At 47.8% G+C, this 18,642-nt stretch overlaps 1 protein-coding gene across 1 annotated transcript in view; it reads left to right on the top strand.

Moving 5' to 3' along the window:
- Window positions 1–18,642, top strand: part of LOC111264159 (uncharacterized) — a 73,622-nt gene that overhangs the window by 48,049 nt on the left and 6,931 nt on the right. The window contains exons 2-3 of the mRNA XM_022839820.2: window positions 4,952–5,225; window positions 16,273–16,535. Coding sequence (XP_022695555.1) covers window positions 4,952–5,225; window positions 16,273–16,535 — 537 coding nt within the window. The remainder of the gene's footprint in view (window positions 1–4,951; window positions 5,226–16,272; window positions 16,536–18,642) is intronic.

The raw sequence follows: 18,642 nt of genomic DNA, 5'->3' as shown, positions 1-18,642 counted from the left end.
TTGGCTAAAACTCTGCACGTCTTGGTACGTACACACACACACACACACACACACATACCCGTACGCATGTGCAGAGTCGCGTACGCTCTCCGCTCACGCATGTTTCTTTTCTCTACGCACTTTCTTTTTCTCTGTTACGGCGACCCGCTCCGAGGATCTTGCGCCGTCGCTTTACACCCTTCGTCCGTCGTGTTTCCCGTTAATGAGCAGAATTCTTCGGTGGCAGCAAACACAACAACGATGACAGCAGCGGTTTTTCTTCGTATTAAACATAGTTGGTTGGCTACGTAATCTACCGGAGTGGTGTGACGCGACGCAATGCCACTCAGTCTCATTCTCTTATTGCGTCCACTCGGATCGATGCTATTTTGTTGCGGTAAAAGCCGCTACTACTCTCGCTGCGAGAGATTTTTCGGTAATCTACCAAAAATCGAAAACAGCTGAATATCATCCTAGCGCTGTCGAATACGGTAGCAGAGGGCAGAGCGACCGTCAGCTTTGCCTCTTTCTGTATCGGAGCGCGTAGTGAACGTTTAGCAGCGATATCTGTGTAGCCCAATATGGACGGGCAGCATCCTGTACAGCGTTCCGTGCTATTGCTAGCTAGTGAATATTTGTCCCTTTCTTCGGGAGATAGAGACTGTACACCTTTGTATTGTTTCGTCGTCGACATCGTGTACACGTTATCGATAGCGGCCGAATGATTGGTCTGCATTTGATATCATAGACGCGAACAATGACGGCCGGCAGCGACACTACGTTTCGGTACGAATGATGTGGCTAAGCAAATCGGAGTGCTACCTGATCAAAAAACAATTCAACGTAGCAATCGATGTCAAATGCCGTGAAACCATGACGAGAAAATTGACGGACAATTAATAACGAATAATAGTTACGCCTGGCCAGCTGTAATCACCATTTCCGTGCGGAGAGATATTGTACCTTTATTGATCATCAGCATGCTTCTTAGCGTAGGCTAACTGTTCGATGATATTCTGACTCTATATATATATGGTCCACCATTCAGTGTGTGTTTAGCTTAGCTCAGCGTTCGTCCTACGTAACTTTGAATAAAGTTAACGCCTAGCATAAATGGCTAGAGATTTACCTTAGAAGGTGATCGTATTTTTTTCTGAGAAACGTTCGATAGTTTTGCGAGCACGTACCACAAAACAGTTTTTCAATGATACCACATGAGCAGCATCAGCCATGACAGTCGTCATAGTCGGATATAGGCTCTGGTGGTAGCAGTCCTATTTAATAAAACGTCGATGGACGGAAACTAATGGTGTAACTCTTGCTTTGCCCAATGCCCTTTAGTTTTTCTTGCACTCCCTGTTGCTCACCGCTGTTAACTGCTTGTTACGTCGCTCCTTTTTTTCCGAACGTGTCGTTTGTGCTCCTGACTCTATTTTTCGCGACTTTGCTCCGTGGTTTTGCCCGCTGTTGTTCATGTACACGATGCTGTCGATGTGAACAGCATCGGCATTCACCGTAATAGCAGCTGCCGATATGACGCAGACGTAGGCGTGGGTCGTTGTCATTGACGGCTGGTTGTGGACATCGTCATGACGATCCATCACAAAGGTGCGAGGGAGCAAGACTTGCCAATGTCTGTCAACATTAGAGCCGTTCGTGCTTGACTGCCATACACTGTCACCGCCGATTCCTGCCGCAGGTTATCGTGGCGGCAGTAGGCCGACGCGACGTGGATGCGAGTCTCCCTTCTCGCTGACGACGGATCCTTACAACCAAATTGTCATCGTAAAGAAAAAGAGGCAAAGGGCGACGACTGGAGCAGTAGTGGAAGGGCAATGGTTGTAACTGAACAACGTCGAGTTTCTTGCGAGTAGCGACGCAAGAGGTCGAACGGGCAGAGGGACCGAGCTGGACACCTCTGATACTGCGGTTGTCTCAACGCTATAACTAACCGGTTCGATGATTCGCTCCACAGTCCGCCTTTTCTTCTACATATACGATCGCAACTGTTTGGTTATATTGCCGTTTCTGCTCTTCTGAATCGTAGCTGAAATAAGTTAATCGACACACACACACACCGGAAGCGTTGTTGCGGCGGAAATGGTGCCGGTAGTAACAGAAGGACGCGTCTTGAAGTGTCGCGTGTTACGGTCTTGATGTTGCAGTATTCTATTATCAGGTTCTAACTCGCATACAGAGACTTGTACTCGGTTTCGTTGAACCATTGTTTCACTGAGTAATGGAAGGCGTAAGCGCAAAAGTCCGCATTTGGAAAAGGAACCGCACCTTCAGGCTATTTAATCAATCTGATGGGTAGTGAGCATACGAATGGCAACAAATGGACAGACCATCTGAAGAGGTTGCTCCCCGAAGAAGGTCCCAGGTACTCACGCCGATCCCCGCTGTCTGCTGGTGTGTGATCTGCGCATGCATTGGTGCCTGTTGTTGGTTGAACAGCACCGACAAGCGGCCTTAGCGGCGATGGCAGCGTCGGCCAACTCTCTCATTTGCGTATGCATGGGCACATTCGCTGAGGCAAGCCCGCACATTAAGGTAGATGTACAACTGGCCCGCGTTTTGTCGCTCTTTACAAGTTGATACGAATGAACTGTAGACTGCAAATCGAGTGCATGAGCCGCGGAAGGTACCCCGACTTCTCTGTCCGTCGCACTAGTTTTCTCAACTATGAGCTGGACAGAGCGGAGTAAAGGCCCGCCTAAATACATCTGTTAATATATATGAAATGTCTATTACGAATGCAGTGGAACGTGGAAGAACAAAGGCGATTCTATGCGACAGATCTATACGTATATGCGGAACGCGTTTTCGCCAGACTGTATTTATTACGTTTACTTGGGTGTATTTGTGTGTGAATATGTGTTAGTACTTACCTTCAATGCGTATAGACTATCCAGTAGGGTATTAAGACGCATTGCGCATCTTCACCGATAAGCTGTTTTCGTTGCTGACCGACAACAACGCGGAACGTTTTTTCCGACAGCATTCCTTCAAGGGTCGCAGCGACCCAAAGCGCCGCAAGGTGAACAGGGCGCCTATAAAGGAATACAAATAATTGCAAGGGTTTTGTAATTGCGCTTAAAAATCATCAAACAAGTGCTACCATAACTAATACTAAGAGCTAAAAAGCTATTTCTACAGAGTGGTGTCGAATAAGAGAATGAATACAGATTAGAGCGAAAAAGGCGCTTGTTCAAGGCGGCGGCGAATCCTCGTCTCAGTGCATTAGGGCGCAAAGAACGCGGATCGTTCTGGCCTAGCAATTAAGCTAAGCCCGCCTATATTTTGTGGTGCAGTACATACGGGACCTGATAGAAAATTGATGACAACCGGCAGGATAGGCGACCTAACTCCGGAGGAGGAACCGGGCAAGCTAAACTGCTGATGAGGAACATGACAGTATCGAAACGGATTCGGTAAATGAGAGCTTATGGATGAGAAACAAGACGGTAGCTACGGCTATGAAAGTGGCGGAAGGCTCAAGAAAATGGGGTAGTAATATTATAAAAAGGACGGTAATTTTTTTCTGCTTTGTTCCGTCAGTGAATGTTGATCGGACGACAGGCCGGCATCGGTTGGCTGTTGGGTGTATGATGTCCTAATTCTGCTGTTTTTGGCGAAACCTTCAAGGAAAACAGACTGACGGACTTGTTAAACTATTGCTACTGCCGTTGCTGTGGCTGTTCCACCAGCAGCACTAGAAGCGTGTTTTTCTGCCGAAATAAGCGAAGGTAAAAAGAAAAAGAAAAAAGAAGGGTAAATGCATGAGGGCCGATGCGATCAGGAGGTAAGGGTGGTGGGTATAATGGATCAGAGGCCGGTCGGATTTCGGGCGTGGTCAACACAAGCGGCAGGTGTTTTTGGGCTCAATTTAAAATTGGTCCGTTGTCGGTTGCGCAGCAGGGCACAGCAGCCATAGTGGCAGCCGTCCCAACGACAGCGACGAAAATTGAGGTGTCGGCGGAAGCTACTGCTGCTGCTACAGCGGCTTGAATCTCGAAAGGCGCCAGCAGTAATAACGCAGGTAAGAAAGAAATCGCACTCGTGCTAGCCGTCTTACGAAGAGGGCGATATATGAAAGCATCTAGAGGAAAAGAAAGAAGTTAGCTTGGAATTAATCAGTGGCTTACCAGAGGATCAAGGTGCGCTGCCGGGGCAGCCTGGCTGTAGGCAGCAGCGGTTTTCACTGCTTCGACGGCTGCTGCAAATTAATTGACATGTATGTGCGACGCATGCCATAGCGCTCTCACTTACTCTACCTCGCTGACTCGATGTGAGAAGGTCCTTTTCACCCTCGTGTGGGGGGCAAACGAGTAAACGGGCCAACACTGAACGAGCCGTGTCGATGCTTCTGCCAAAGGTTGTCTTCTGTATTCTCGCTCTTTACCTTCTCTTTCGTTCGCTACTAGTTCGTTAGAATGCGTTTTTGTACAGACGGTCGAACCGAAGCTGCATTCACCGCGATGTTCGTCCAGGTTCTCTAATCTCTGTTTAAGCTCCCTCTCGCCATTCGCTTTCCCTCGGCTTCGCTTTTTGGCTCTCGCTTAGTACTAAAGCTTCCAAAGTTCAGAGTTTGTCCTGCAGTTAGGTCTGCTCTTGTCCGTTCTATCTTCTGCTGTTGGGCGGCACCGAATGAAGTCGTGTGATGGGCGGGGTGCAACCTGGCCCAGGTCCTAGTTCAGGCCCGTCGATAGCATGACGGTATGTATGCCTCTATAACGAAGCAGGAATTAAGCGAATAGAAAAGAAAAAAAAGAATGAGGGGGACCTATCGAAAACGTCCTATTTAGCTGCAGCTGACGTAAGCTTGTTTTTTATAGTGTAACGGAAGACAATGAAAGGCGGTGATATATTTCCAACTGCGCGAGAAAGAAAAGTACGCGGCCATTAGTTAGCATATGCTTGCAGTACTAACAAGCGAAATCGTTTTCGTCTTTTTTTTTTTTCGTTCCAGACGAATGATCGGTTATATTCAGTTATCCCGTGTCATGTCGGTACAGGGGTAGATCCATCGCTAACAACAATGGGTTCATTGGGTACCCTCGGTGGACTAGGTGTTCAACCTGGTCACCCGGGCCATCCGCATATCTATCACACACTCGGACGGCCGGTTCCACCAGTGCCCCAATCGAAACGCAAGACGCGGCTTAAACCCATCCTAATCGTCGTTTGTGCAACGTTTTTTGTCATCGCCGCCATTTCAATTGCGCTTGTCGCCTCACTATCCGGTAAGTACAAGTTATCAATATTGCTCTTGAAATTCATAGTTCTTCAAAGATCTGCTTAAACCTTTCAAAAACACTACCGTCATAATCGTACCTACAGAGATAAACGTACAATGAATGGGCGTATCACATACGCATGAGCTACGGGCAACCATAGTCTCACGTCTCGTTTAAACGAATATACGCTTCATTAAATCCTCGTTATAGGTAGGCAAATATGTCTAGGATTTTACCTTTTATAAAATAATGCCGTAGTAGGCAACAATGACTTAATGTAGACCTTATGTTAAACGAGCAGGATTAAGTGTCTTCCATAATGAGTGTATCGCTCTGTTCGACATCTAATTAAGAAATACTGGCTTGAAGCACTGGTGCTAGCGAAGCCTACAAAAGAAAATAGTATCTATCGGTGTATATTCATCATGCATGATCCCAAGGAGCTAGGTCTCTCCCGACCACCTTACCCCGGATGCCAGCTTCTATCACATTCCCTTACTATTTTCTATATCTGAAAGTAACCTGGTTCGTGAGGAGGGGCACTAGTGCTGATGCCTCCACCGCTAGCGCAACTCGAACGTAGCTCTAGATCTAGTAATGTTCCCCTCCCCTTTCTCCCGTTCCCTTCTGATCCGGGCGAGGTCGCTCCGCTGGCCGCTCGCTATCCGCCTACTCTGAGCCACTTGACTCGATAGCGAACGGTAGTGTCGAGTAGTGAAACGCCACCGTTGCCAGCAGCTGCGAGTCAGCTCACGAAAGACTCGAAGGGAGTTAAGTGGTTTCGATTTTGAGTTTGTCACTCAATTCACACTCAATATACTCCCAGACCTATATCATGTCGTCGTCACTTCAGTTCCCTGTATTCGGTTACACTGATATTGTTCTCGCCCGCTAAAGGGTAAGCTTGGAAAAGGGCTCAAGAACTCGCGATTGAGAAGTCGGTGAGAGTCAGGAGTATCGTTGAGGTATCAGGAGGTCGAGGATAGCTTTCCCCGTTAGCCATCTTTAGCGGGAACTCTGTAAACTCCTTCTACCACTATTATTAGGGGCTTCAGGATATACAGTGCAAGAGTTTACAGACCCACCAGCTTGTCGGTGAGGGAAGAATGTCGGGTGCAAAGTGCAATTTAAGTTGACGTAAAACCCCGGTTTCTCTAGAGGGCTACTCCCACTTCCTTCCCATGTCGCTTTGTGATCCGGTCGATTTAGTGACCGATGCCAAGCCAAACAAGGGGAAATTGGTGTGACCGTTGGCCTTGCCGGCACATCATCCATCGACCCATGCCGCCGTACTGTAGGTAGAAGCAGAAAGAACAATCTGTTCAAGCTGGAAATAGCAGAGTTTTCCCGGCCATCATTGTCTGATGTTCAAGATTGTACTACTATGTAACAATTCCTGCTATCGCGTGTATGTAAATGGATGGTTTGCTTTGTGTGCTGGTTTACCACCAGCAAAGGCACAATGGCATTAGATTTAGTTCTTATCATCGTCATGGTCATACACAGCAGCAGCAGCAACAGCAGCAGCAGCAGGACCAACATCTTCGTTGTCATCGTTATGGTGCCTCTTATTAAAAGCGTCAAAGTCTTCCTCCAACTACAACAAAGTCATCATGATTGCGGTGTCTTGACATGGGAGTGGTCGATTTAGCCGCGTCAAAGTAGCTTTTATTGTTCTCCGCCTTGTACCCAAGCGTGGATTTTCAGCGTCTGCTTGCTTGAAGCGCTTGTTATTTTCTCGTACCCCCAACCATCCGTCCAGTGTAGAATCAGGACCTCTCGACTTCGGTCAACACGAATGACTGTGTATGTGTGTGCAAAATGTGTGTTGCGGCTAAAGAAGTCGTCACTTTCGCTGAGGCATGAGCACTTGAACGTCGCCAGAGGGCACCGCGCTTTATGAGGTTTTCCGATGGCCGTCAGTCATCTGGCCACCCAAAAACCAATGTGTCTATCCTTATCGAGTGGCGCTGCTGATGCTTTTGCTCGTAGCTGTAGTTCCCCAATTTAATCACCTGAGTTATAGCCATCTTCATTTTCGTTAACTTCTGTCCGTCCTTCGTCAGCTTAGCTCGATCTTTTTTCTTTTTTTTCGTTGCTAGCTAGGAGCGACCGTTTTAGCGGTACCGCGATGCCTCCAGCCGTTCTGTTCACGACGGCTGCTGCTGTTATTTTAAGTTTCTATTTTCTTGTTACTTCTCGTTGCTTGGCAGCCAGTGTTCGCCGGAATCTTGGATTTCTTTTTGCGTGGGTGCCCCAAATGCCGCCTTTGTGCAGGGTCAGTGCGACTGCATCAAAAGTGGCTGAAATAAATGAGAAACGAAGCTGAGGCAAAGCTTCTGCTGGCGCAGTACTCGCCACCACTTCAGCGACAACAGCAGCTTATGAAACTCGCCTCGCTTATCTCTCGGCTCGGCTATTCATCCATCCATCCATCGTTCATCAATGGACTCTATTGGACCACGGTTTATCATTATTATTATTATATTAAAGCTAGCTAATGTTAGTTTTTGCGTCGGCAGCGGATACTGCACCGGTCTCCACCGCCGTAAGTCAATAGCTGATGTCGATGGACTGAGTAATGTTGTTTCGGCTCCTCGGCTGTCTTACCGAAGGAGCGAACACGAGTGTTATAACAAAGCCGTTTCAAGAACAAATAAAAGGCCAGCTTACCTTTTGACAGCAATAACAACACGCTGTCTTCCGCGATGCGGCTGCAGTAGCAGCAACAACAGTATTCATGTAATAACAAAATGACATATCATGTCCACTGTCCTGTACGGTGGAGCTGCTGCCTTCTCTTCTAGCCAACAAAATAGTCCGTCTGGTCGTAGCCCTACGCCGTGTTCGTTGTCGTCTCCCGGTGGTACAAACGTCGAGACGTCGCACGTACAAAAAAGTACAGCGCAGCAGCTGTACCTTGCTAGTGACGCTGCCCAGCGAAAGGCGACCGCTACCACTTGGCCAGACAAACTGAGAGGCAGGCAAACAAACAACGGTTCGGCAATATGTTGCTAGGGATGTGAGAAAGGTGTTTGTCCGATAGATCCGTTTCAATGTCAATGCATTGTTGAAGCTGTCAATCGAGTGTCCGGAACCTTCGTAGTTGTGTGAAGCTGAAACCGGCCAATCGGCCAGTGACTCCGCAATAGAGAGATTGCTGCTGGCGGTTCCAGCTTCTTTCGGGCGGGTGGCGTCGCTGTTCGCTGTGCTAGCTTCTTTTAGAAAGTCTTCGTATTCTTTTATAACACGGCGTGCCAGTCCTTCACTATCAGGACAGACAGAACAGCAGAACTTCGTACCCGAACGCTAGAGCTCTAGCACAAGCGGTACGAGTGTGCAGAACGTCGGGTCTGTTTGGAGTTAACAGAAACGTTAGCTAAACTGGATTTCGTGGATGCCATCGTCGGCGTCTGGCATCGTAGCCTCGTCATTATAGTTCTGCGGCTACTGCTGTCCTCATTACCGCAATAGTCGCAACCACTGCACGCGCCCTCCCGATCCAACAAAGAAAAGTATAGCAGGAGACAAGTGGTAAATAAAAACATCTGTTGTGTCAAGTGCCGCCCATCTGCCACGGCCACGGCCGAATCTCTAGCTGATTATTGCTCGCGGCTTGTCACGTTAGGGAACTGCTGTATCTAACATTAGTCATCGACACCAAAGCTTGAATGAGCAGTCCCCACATTGAATTCGAACTAGCTTAAACGAATATGTGCAACTCGCTGCTGGATGGCAAAGTTTAGGTGGACGTCATTTCGAGCAAACTAACCTAATTACTATAGCCGCGTCGACGGTGACGGCAGCAGTAACGACGGCGGCACACGACACGCGGATTGGTGCTGTTATTTACAAGACTTTGCCCTCTCTGCCTCGAAGCCCCGTTTAAAGGGTGTGGATAAATGAAAAGCACGGAGACGGGCCGGGAGAGAGAAAGAGACCACCACAGGCATAGATTGTTCCACTCGAATCCTTCTGCTGCAGTCGAAACGAAAACCGCACGCACGCTGCTGTTGCTGTTGCTGCTACAAAAGGGTCCTGTTCTTCTGAAAATAGCAGCCCGCAGCAGCACCAGGCCGAAACAAATAAGTGGAAATTGGCACACATTTCGGATTGTCAGCATGCGTCGCCTCTTTCTGCTTGCTGCCCGCCCGACTGCTGGCTGGTAACGTACAATTTTCCCTCTACTCAACAGAAAGTCATGCGGCGGCACGAACTGTAGACGCGCCCCACAGACTGTTCTGTTCCGACGAAAGCATCCATCCTTCCTCCTATGGATTGCCCGCCCATCCAACTGACCTTGTTTCTCGCTACTCGTATCTCTCTCTAGTCTTGTGTCTACGAGCCAAGCTACAGGTTCCCCCACCGCCCGCCCCTACTTGTGCTGCCTTGTTGCTACGATTACAATTGTTCCGCTTTTGTTGTTCATTTCCTCGCGTGCATGCACGCTCTTTTGTTTGTGTGCGCGGCCTCGCCTTCGCCAGCACTCTGCAGTGATGTTTAGTCTACGTATAACAATAGTCATTGCAGGTTAGTTCGAGATGGCTGCTAGGACCTGGAAGAGGCAAATTAGGTAGCGCACTATGCACAAGCCTACGTGAATATGGGCATCCCTCATTTACCTTTCGCTACGCCGCTTTCTCGCCTATGCACAAGTGTACTGCTACCTGCCGTTTAGTGGTGCATTTAGCCTGCGCATTGTGTCATTATCTATCACTGTAGGGTGCGCTGCGTTGCGCGTCGATAATGGAGATATGGCAGAGAAATGGAGTAGGAGGTGGTAACGATGGTTTGTTTTTGCCGCTAAGGTAAACTCGTGTTTGAGTACGTACTTAGTTATTGCTTACGCGGTGATTATCGTTATCATTTAAATGGTAACAGCAGAGCGACGGCGGCGACGGGTGACAACTGGTGAATAATGACAGCCGTCTGCGACTGTCCTCTTTAAGCGGTTGCAAAAGGCTTGAAACAACCGACCACACTATATATACAAAACGTTGCACGTCTCGTAAATACGTAAGCGTCAGCGCGTTATATGAACGACACGGTTCTATTCGTCTTCCAGACGTACCTGATCTTGTTGCTTTTGCTTCTTGCTCGGCTGTCTGCTAAAGTCATGTCTTTCAGCAATGTCGTTTTACCGTCTCTAAAAGATTATAAACGAATGATTTAGTCGGTCGGCCATCACCGCAGTTGCTGCTATCGTTGAGTGTCGTTTAGATAGGCGAACACCTGACGGCGGAACGGAAAATGAATACTACGTCCTCAATGAGCCAGGAACGTTGTGCATCTTTTTGCACGCATTCACCACTTCGTCATGAACATGCGCATTGTTTTCGGCGTACGCCCACATTATGCACATGAGGCCTGCTCGAACGACCGCTAATGCCACAGCCAGCTCTCGACGTGTAGGTAGGGCGCAGGCGGCAAATAGCCGATAGTACTGCGGTATTTAATGCTCTAATACTATATTGTCTTTTATCGACATCGGATCGAGGAGCACATTTTTTTGCTTTACGCGGAGAAGAAATGGCGTAAACGCCGACGGCAGCCAGCTTTGCTTGAGTACATCATGAGAGACCGGGGTTGAGGAAAGGGTCTTGTCGACGCGCGCCTACGAACCTCAATGAATGGGCCGCACCGCGAACAAGCGTGTTCGTCCACTCACGCTTATAGCCACACCTGAACTGCACAGACAACAGTAGCGGTGACCGCGACGGCGATAATCACGGGTTTTCGCATTTGTTTGGGATTAGCTGCTTTAAGGTTTGCCTACACTGAAAGGACTGTGACAAGCTGCATCGCTCATTTGAGCGATACATTCGTTTATGGTAAAAGAAGCTGACAGGTACATCTTCGTTAGAACGGGAAGCATGTGACGGTCTCGATGTTAGTCATACACTCGGATTTTTTGTCATTGAGACATGCGCGTGCTTTTGTTTCTGTCATCGAGAGTAGTCGTCAAGCAGCAAAACGAGCGATAGCGGCGAAACATTCTTGCTGAAGAGCAAGTGTCAAACTTAGGGGAGCGGAGGCGCGACAAGACATTCTGTGTTTCTGTCGGCTAGCTGGCGCGAAAAAATGTTAGTTAGTAGACATGATGAACCGAAACGCCAGCACGCGGAGGTACGCAGATGCTCAACTAGGTGATGATATATGAGGTTACGCGTAGTGGTAAGTTGTGGTATGACCTAGTCGGTGACCTAGTGAATCAACAATGTTCGTCACCCGCCCGTGATCACTCATATATGTTTTTTAACGTGGCCTTCCCTCTTGTACTGATGTTGGGAAAACAGTATACCAGGAACGTATATTATAGTCTATGCTGCTGGAGGAATATTGTGAGGTGTTCGGTTAATGGGCTATTATCAAGACGGCGAGTTTAACAAGTAGTAGAAATAGGCTTAGTATATGTGCATGTGACGCTTCATATGACAATGATGTTGCTCTGGGCTGCTCGTTGTCGAACTAAGACACCGTTGATGGCGACGACGACGACGACGATAGCAACGACAGGACAGTTGACAACAATGGTAAAACCCTAGACAGTTACGGAAATCCTCCTACGAGACAACGGTGGAAGGTCGTTAGCGCTTTCTTGTCTCTGTCGCCTACGATTTTTCCCGCTCTTCCTGTCTCAGTTTACAGTCGTTTTCATTCACGTTTGTCAGTCGACAAACTCGGGGTCGTCTAGCGGCTGTCGGCACGGGCCAAGAGCAGTGTCGTTGGGAAACAGTCTACTCTTCCTATGAGATGACATAAATCATCGTTGAATCGTCTCGGTTTCAACGCATGATCAGGACAGCAGTGTCACAATACCGCTGCCATTACAGCTGTTGCTGGCTGTTGTGAAGAAAGGACGCGCATGATGATCTCGTCGTACTTCTGGACCCGGCAACGTGCTCGCGCGCAGCACATCTAGGGCTATGCTCTCTAAGCGGAGAGCGTGGCAGTGAAAAAAATCGTGAGGTAGAGAAGATAGGCAGGGTAGGATAGAGGAAACAATACACAGTAACCGGCACTCCATGTCTATGGAGCGTCGTAACTTACGAACACAGCAAGATTTGTTGGCAACTGCAGCTGCCGTTTGCTATAGTAGTGCCGATGTGTCTACTGACGCTACCGCAACGAGTTCTATTGCGGTAGGAACGAAAGACAATGGGTCTTTCCGCCGGCCTTCCTGGGCAGCGACAGATCGCCTGTCCCTTTGGGTGGCCCGACTGTGGGTGTGCAAATAAGATTACCGCCAGATTCTCTATCCGCAGCAGTAGTAGTGGATGATGGTAGAGCGAGGCTTCGTTGTGTTTTTCGTCGTCTTGCTAGCTAAAAAGAATCCACTCATGAGTTGCTCGAAAGAGATGCGAACTCGAGCGCAAACTCTCGAGAAGAAACCATGTGGAAATTGGCGTGGACGGCAGCATTGGCGTCTACGGCGGCTAACGTTGAATGGGTCCTATCTGCGATCGTTGCTGCTGTTTTTGCTGCAACCGCCGCCAAGCAGTAACCAACCATCAAACGTGCCTGCCCGTGCACCTATCTCGTACTTGGACATGTCGGCAGGCAAGGGATCGCTTGGCCGCGGCCACCGACTCTAACGGCGAATAGCTGGCGCGGCATAAAGCTTTCTCGGTAATGCGATCTAGGTTGGTTCCAAGGGAATTGCCATCCCGCCGCCGGCTGAATTCGTATTTGCAGATATGCAGCAGCTCGTCCTGGCTTAACCAGCAGAGAGTCCAAGCTGGCTGCCCATGTCAAAGTTTTGCGGCTCGTTTCGCCGCTACGCCTGACCAAGCGTTATACACCCTAGTGGAAACAAGCCTGCCAAAAATTTCCGCCGAAAGCTGTGCACATACTATAATCACATTAAGCCAGCAAAAAAAATGGCTGCGTTGTTATTAGGTTTGATATTTTGCTATCTCTTTTCTCGTCATTTGCCAATCCCTGTCATCCTCGCTTCAAAGTAAGTTCAACCTAACTGCCCGTATTGCGTATCGTATAATAACATTTACATATAAATATACTTTTTTTTTTTACCACAGAGGCTTGCTCCACAAACGCACGGTAATAAAACGCTAAATGGACACTTAGCAGTTAATGCTACAACAGTCAAAGTTGGCGGGTAAGCAAGGTAATGCTTGTTTCTACAATGGCGTCAAAGACGTATACTTGGTGGCACCTGATCCTCTTATATTTGCTGCCGACGGCTGCTCTGCGCATTGGCAGGCGATTTGTACAAGCGGAACTTACTAACACCAGCTCACGGCAGCCATGTTTGCTGTTGCTGCTAATCAACGTCTGATTTACTGACGGTGGCAGTAGGAGCGCTCGCTGAATAGCCCGCATCTCGTAAACGGCAGAGGTCCTACTGATCAGCCGGTCATGTCGGACAAACTATCTCTCGCAGAAGGCATGTCGTACGGCGAAGCCATGCATCGTGGATTATGAAGCTGCCCACAGGAGCTACTTAGAAGAAGGGGAGGGGGGTCACTGAAACAAGTCTCGTTCGTGTGGTGCCACGTGTAGAATAAAAGGTTGACATCTGCCGAGGGCTTCTGGAACTCAGTGAGAATCTTATGCGACAAAGTATATCCGATAGCGCCGACGCCGCCGCAGTTGCCGCACAGCTCATTGGAAAAAAACGAGATGAAACGCAATCCCCCCCACCCCACAGTTGTCTGTGGCCCGGTGACGAAAATCATACTAAGGAGACCGCGACACACTGTGTGTTCGGTGGCCGATACACCGGCAATCCGCATCGACCGCCGGACATACGGTAACGATGGTGCAGTATTATAAGTAGAGGAATTACGCCACTATCTGCGTGGCGAGAACAACCGTGGTAGCACCAGTAAAAGGTTAGCGCGGACATAGAAGAAAACAGCGTCGAGGATCAACCAGAGCACCAATAGCTGTAGCGGCCGCAACCGAATGAGAAAATCATGAATCTTGATCAGGTCAACTACGTCGACGTCTGCTGATTTCCTTAATCTCCTGCCCCTCACGGTATCGCTCAGTGTTCACTGACTATCAGGCTGTCGCTTTGAGCATCTATATCCCTTAAGCTGGACGGTTAGATTGGCCGCTGCCACTGCTCCTGCCGTTTAAAACGAGCTCTTTGCAGCACGAAAATGTCGCCCGTCGCGCTGCTGTAAGAAAAGACAGGCTGTGATCTTGTCTAAGCCACGATCTCCTACCGGGCTGCTTGGCTCCATGGTTGACTGGCTGATTTGTTCCTTCGATGCTGGTAGTGGGATTGACGCCATCGGCGGCATCGCGCTGCGGTGCAACATGGCGATGGTGTTTGTAACGCTAGTGGCCATGGCCCCGCGACGGTACTGAGACTAGGCGATGTCAGACGACATCTATTATCGTGCCGATCACGCTACGAAATCTGATTCACTGACGAGATATGCACGCGCAGCAGCTTCCCCCGCTGGTTCGACTGGAAAATAACACGACTTGACAAAGCTTTTTGAATTCTCCTGCTTTATTTCGTAACGGATTGCTGAGATTGCTCATCATTCTCGACTGATCTGTCGGTGTTTGTTTGTTAGGATTTTCGATGTTTCGCTTGAGTTCTTTTTGAGTTCTTTTTGTTGTCGAAGCGCCACAAAGTATCGATAACATGCTGACTTTTCTGGCTCCGTATATGTTTGTACTGAAGGCGTAGCACTGCGGTTGCCCAGACTAATACGCGTGATTACGTCGCGTAGAAATGTTTAGCAAACGAATACAGAATTACTAATAGTTCGACGAGACGAAATCGTTTCTATGCTCAGACCATCAGTTGACCCTACTAACAGACGTATAATTATTCTTCGATAAAAAAAACTATAATCAAATCAAGCCTAAATAGTGACGAATAGTCAAACGAAAATCCAGTTCGTATAACTGTGGGGCTGGAACGCCACAAAGATTCCAATACAGTCGTACTTTGATAGCTCCTTTAATCGTATAATGCTAATAAGAGAAGGTCTTATCAGAGTTCAACGAAAAAAAAACTTTCTTCATGGCAGTTCCTTGCTTTGTTCGTCGTATTGTAGCCAATACAAAGGTTGTACTAAACAATTCCAAGCATCATTGTTGCATCGCATCATCAAACGAGCTTCCACCGTTATTCCCTCGCAGTAACACTTGTATGTTAGCAGCTTCTCTATTCGCTGATGGCCATGTGCGCTTTAAGACTTTAAGCTTGCCATTCCTTAGAGCCGTTGCCTCCCCACGGTATGTCTTTCCCTGAGGAAACCTCACCGCCATTGCGGGCATTCTTTCGTGTTGGTGGGCGCAGCCACTTGTAGAAAGGAGAGAAAGACAGTCTCGCGAGACGAGCAGTTGGTCGAGAAGACGATATGGTCTGCTGCTTAATCTGTGCATTGGTTACATACAGTTGGAGTAGCAGAGAACGCTGCTAGCTGGTTCGTTAGCTAGCGATCAGTACACAGGTACACAAATAATACTTACCGAGCTAGCTAGGTACCTGACGCCGATGAGAGCAGGCACAGTTGACGGTGTTGCTCCCATGAGAGATACGCTGCGCGAACTGTTGCCTCCGGACGACCCATCCCGTCAGTTCCACAGCGTCCCCGGAAGCGGGCTTGCTAGCTCATTGACTACTTCGGTCGTTTGATTGTCGCCTAGCGAAATTGGTAGTTCCTCTGACTCAAGGCCCTGTTGAGCTATGCTGCAGTCTATAAAAGATTTATTCAAGCTGTATGTAACATCCCGGTGGTGCAGTCAGCGGGGCAAATGGCGGAGCGGGCTTTTTAGTGAACCGTTCAGATGAATCACACACATAGTATTTTCGGCACAAGGGAAAAACGGACCGGTTAAAACAGTCGGCAAAATACATACAACACAACGTTCATACAAGATGCTAGCGCGATTGCAGTTGGTAATGAACTCAGTGATGAACTAGTTTCGGGGATATGAATCTTTAATAGTGAGGATTTTCATGTCGTGCAGATTCTATGAAGAAATTCTATAAAAATAATGACTAAAATATATAAAAAGATTGGGAAAAATATCACTGACAAATTTTAACTTGAATTTTCAGGTATTGCCCAAAATCAGGAAAAGTCTTCACGATCGGTAACACCGATACAGACGGTGGGCTCTTCGAGTCGGTTTCACTACCAAGCGCCTGCGGAAACGCAGGATGTCGATGTTGAATCGATGGCTCTGCCGCCGTCGCACCTTCAACAAGCATCAAACGTTGTGGATGCCAATTTTCGGATCGTGAACCGAAGATTTACTCCCGATCTTCATAACCCAAATGCTTTTCCTTTCAAGAGTCTGGCGTCCGAGCTAAAGCGAGCTGTAAGTTTTATTATTATTATTATTATTAAAATCTAGCAATTTATTCTTTTGTTATCAACCTTATTTTATTCCTATGTGTTGGATTAGACCGAACACTATTATATAGTACATTTCCACGTATCTTTCGCACACCCTTTTCACTTGACGATACGCTACGCCATTAATTCGAGTGTGCTTCGTCTTTCCGACCAATCCAGTTCTATCAGTTGAATTTTGTTTTCGATAACGGCTTTGCACATCCACACTTAAACCATCAAGCAAGCCAATGGCTCGCGGTCAGTAAAAGAGAGATAGGTTCGGCTGGCTGCTATCGTCGCCGTCGACGAGCGCTCCGTCAATGAATGATGTGGGGCCTTCACGCATCTTCTGAAGAATTTGTGTCTTGAGAGATGTGTATCTGAGTGTACGTGTATGTATGTTTACTTTTGTCCACAACCGGAGCTGACCGGAATACGCAGCAGCGCGCTAAACGAAGTCGTCCCAATGTCACCACAACGGTTGCCGTCCGATTGATATGGCACTATCAGACGCCTGCTGGCGGTCACCAGATCGAAATCCCCAAATAGTCAGTAAGTTCCTCCTCCTCCTCCTCCTCCTCCAAATACGGAGTCGTAAATTATCGACGTCGTTTTATTAGCTGCAGATGAAAACACTGCATGGCCGCGACGAGTGGAGAGAGCACAGCGTAGCGCTGCAATACCCAGTAACCAACGCAAAAGTACACATATTATGTATATATCGCTATCGTATCATTTGTCGAAGAGTCGTTGCATGTGGCGCCATGTTTATCGGCTGTGCGGCGGTCAACTAGTGGCTACTGAGTTTTTTGCCATTGCATATCTATGTAATGGCAACACTGTTTTTTCATGCGGACTAGCAATCCACAATATTGCTTTCCTCTTTCTGCGCGAACCGAGTTTGCGCCTGTTGAGTTTTTTTGCTGATAAGCTAGAACGTTTGGCTGGAAAATGAACATCAATTCGAAGACCGATGTTGGTTTTCATCAGCAAAGTGTGATTGAATAGAAAAAATAACGGATGATATGAGATAAGTATGGCAATAAAAGGCAGCTAGCTACACATTCTTGGCATCGACTGTAGCAGCTGTCATCCCTTCTTAACTGCCATCTTTACTTGTAACCCATGTAATCGGAACATGTCTTCACGAGCTAACGCTAGTTGCTGCACCTTCTCACTTAGAAGAGAAGTTGGTGGCCTGTGGACCGGTCTTCGTGCAAGCACTTCGTGAAAAACGTTAGCACTACCGGAAAGGGTGTCCCACAGTACAGCAGTGTTTCGGTCGTTCTACCATCTTCCATTTTGATTTCTTTGGGTGAACAGTGGACAGCCGCCATCAAGCCCATCGGCTCTATACTATTCGTCGTCTGCGTTGCAGGGGGCTTTCTCCAAACTCGGTTTCTTTTTCAGTTCCCGCCCCGGTGTGCTACAGTCTCGTGAGTCTCCTTTTGATTCTTCCGTGTTCTAACAGAATCCACTGTTCATAGGCCCTACCGAGCAATTTTCCAACTACCACCAGTTAGTCCGTTTTTCTCGATTCTCTCAATTTATCCCTATCAACATATCTTGTCCTCGACAGGCCACGGTCAATTCGGCCGTCATGTGCCGCTGAAATATGATGTCCTTTGTTGTAAGAGAAGGGAGAAACGGGCGAAAGTGAACTGACGCGACAGGAAAAAAAGAGCCCACAGAGAACGAAAAGTAAAGAGCAAATGATAAAAACGAGCGAACAGGACCTTGCACAGTCAGCTAGTACTTGATGATGGCCAACCGGTTTCGATCCCCCAGTGTCAGTGCAGATTGTCGGAGGGTCGATTTGTTCTGTAAAAGGAAAAACAGCTTTGGTTGTAGACTGGTCTATAGTCGTAGACCCAATAGCTTACTAGAAAGAATATAGAGACAATGAAATTAACTTTGTGGGTCATTCTCAATCGTGTTTGTTATTTATAATCAGACAACGTTTCGCCTCAACAAGTGGAACTTGTAAAACAAAAACCTTTTGCGTAAAGATGATGATGATGAAAGAATGACCCGTGAGGGTGATGTATGTGATGATGATGGCATGTATATATCCATCGAAAAAAAAGGAT

The sequence above is a fragment of the Varroa jacobsoni genome, unplaced genomic scaffold (assembly GCF_002532875.2).
Source record: "Varroa jacobsoni isolate VJ856 unplaced genomic scaffold, vjacob_1.0 scaffold_824, whole genome shotgun sequence".
Lineage (NCBI taxonomy): Eukaryota > Metazoa > Arthropoda > Arachnida > Mesostigmata > Varroidae > Varroa > Varroa jacobsoni.
This window is presented reverse-complemented; position numbering and strand designations above follow the sequence as displayed.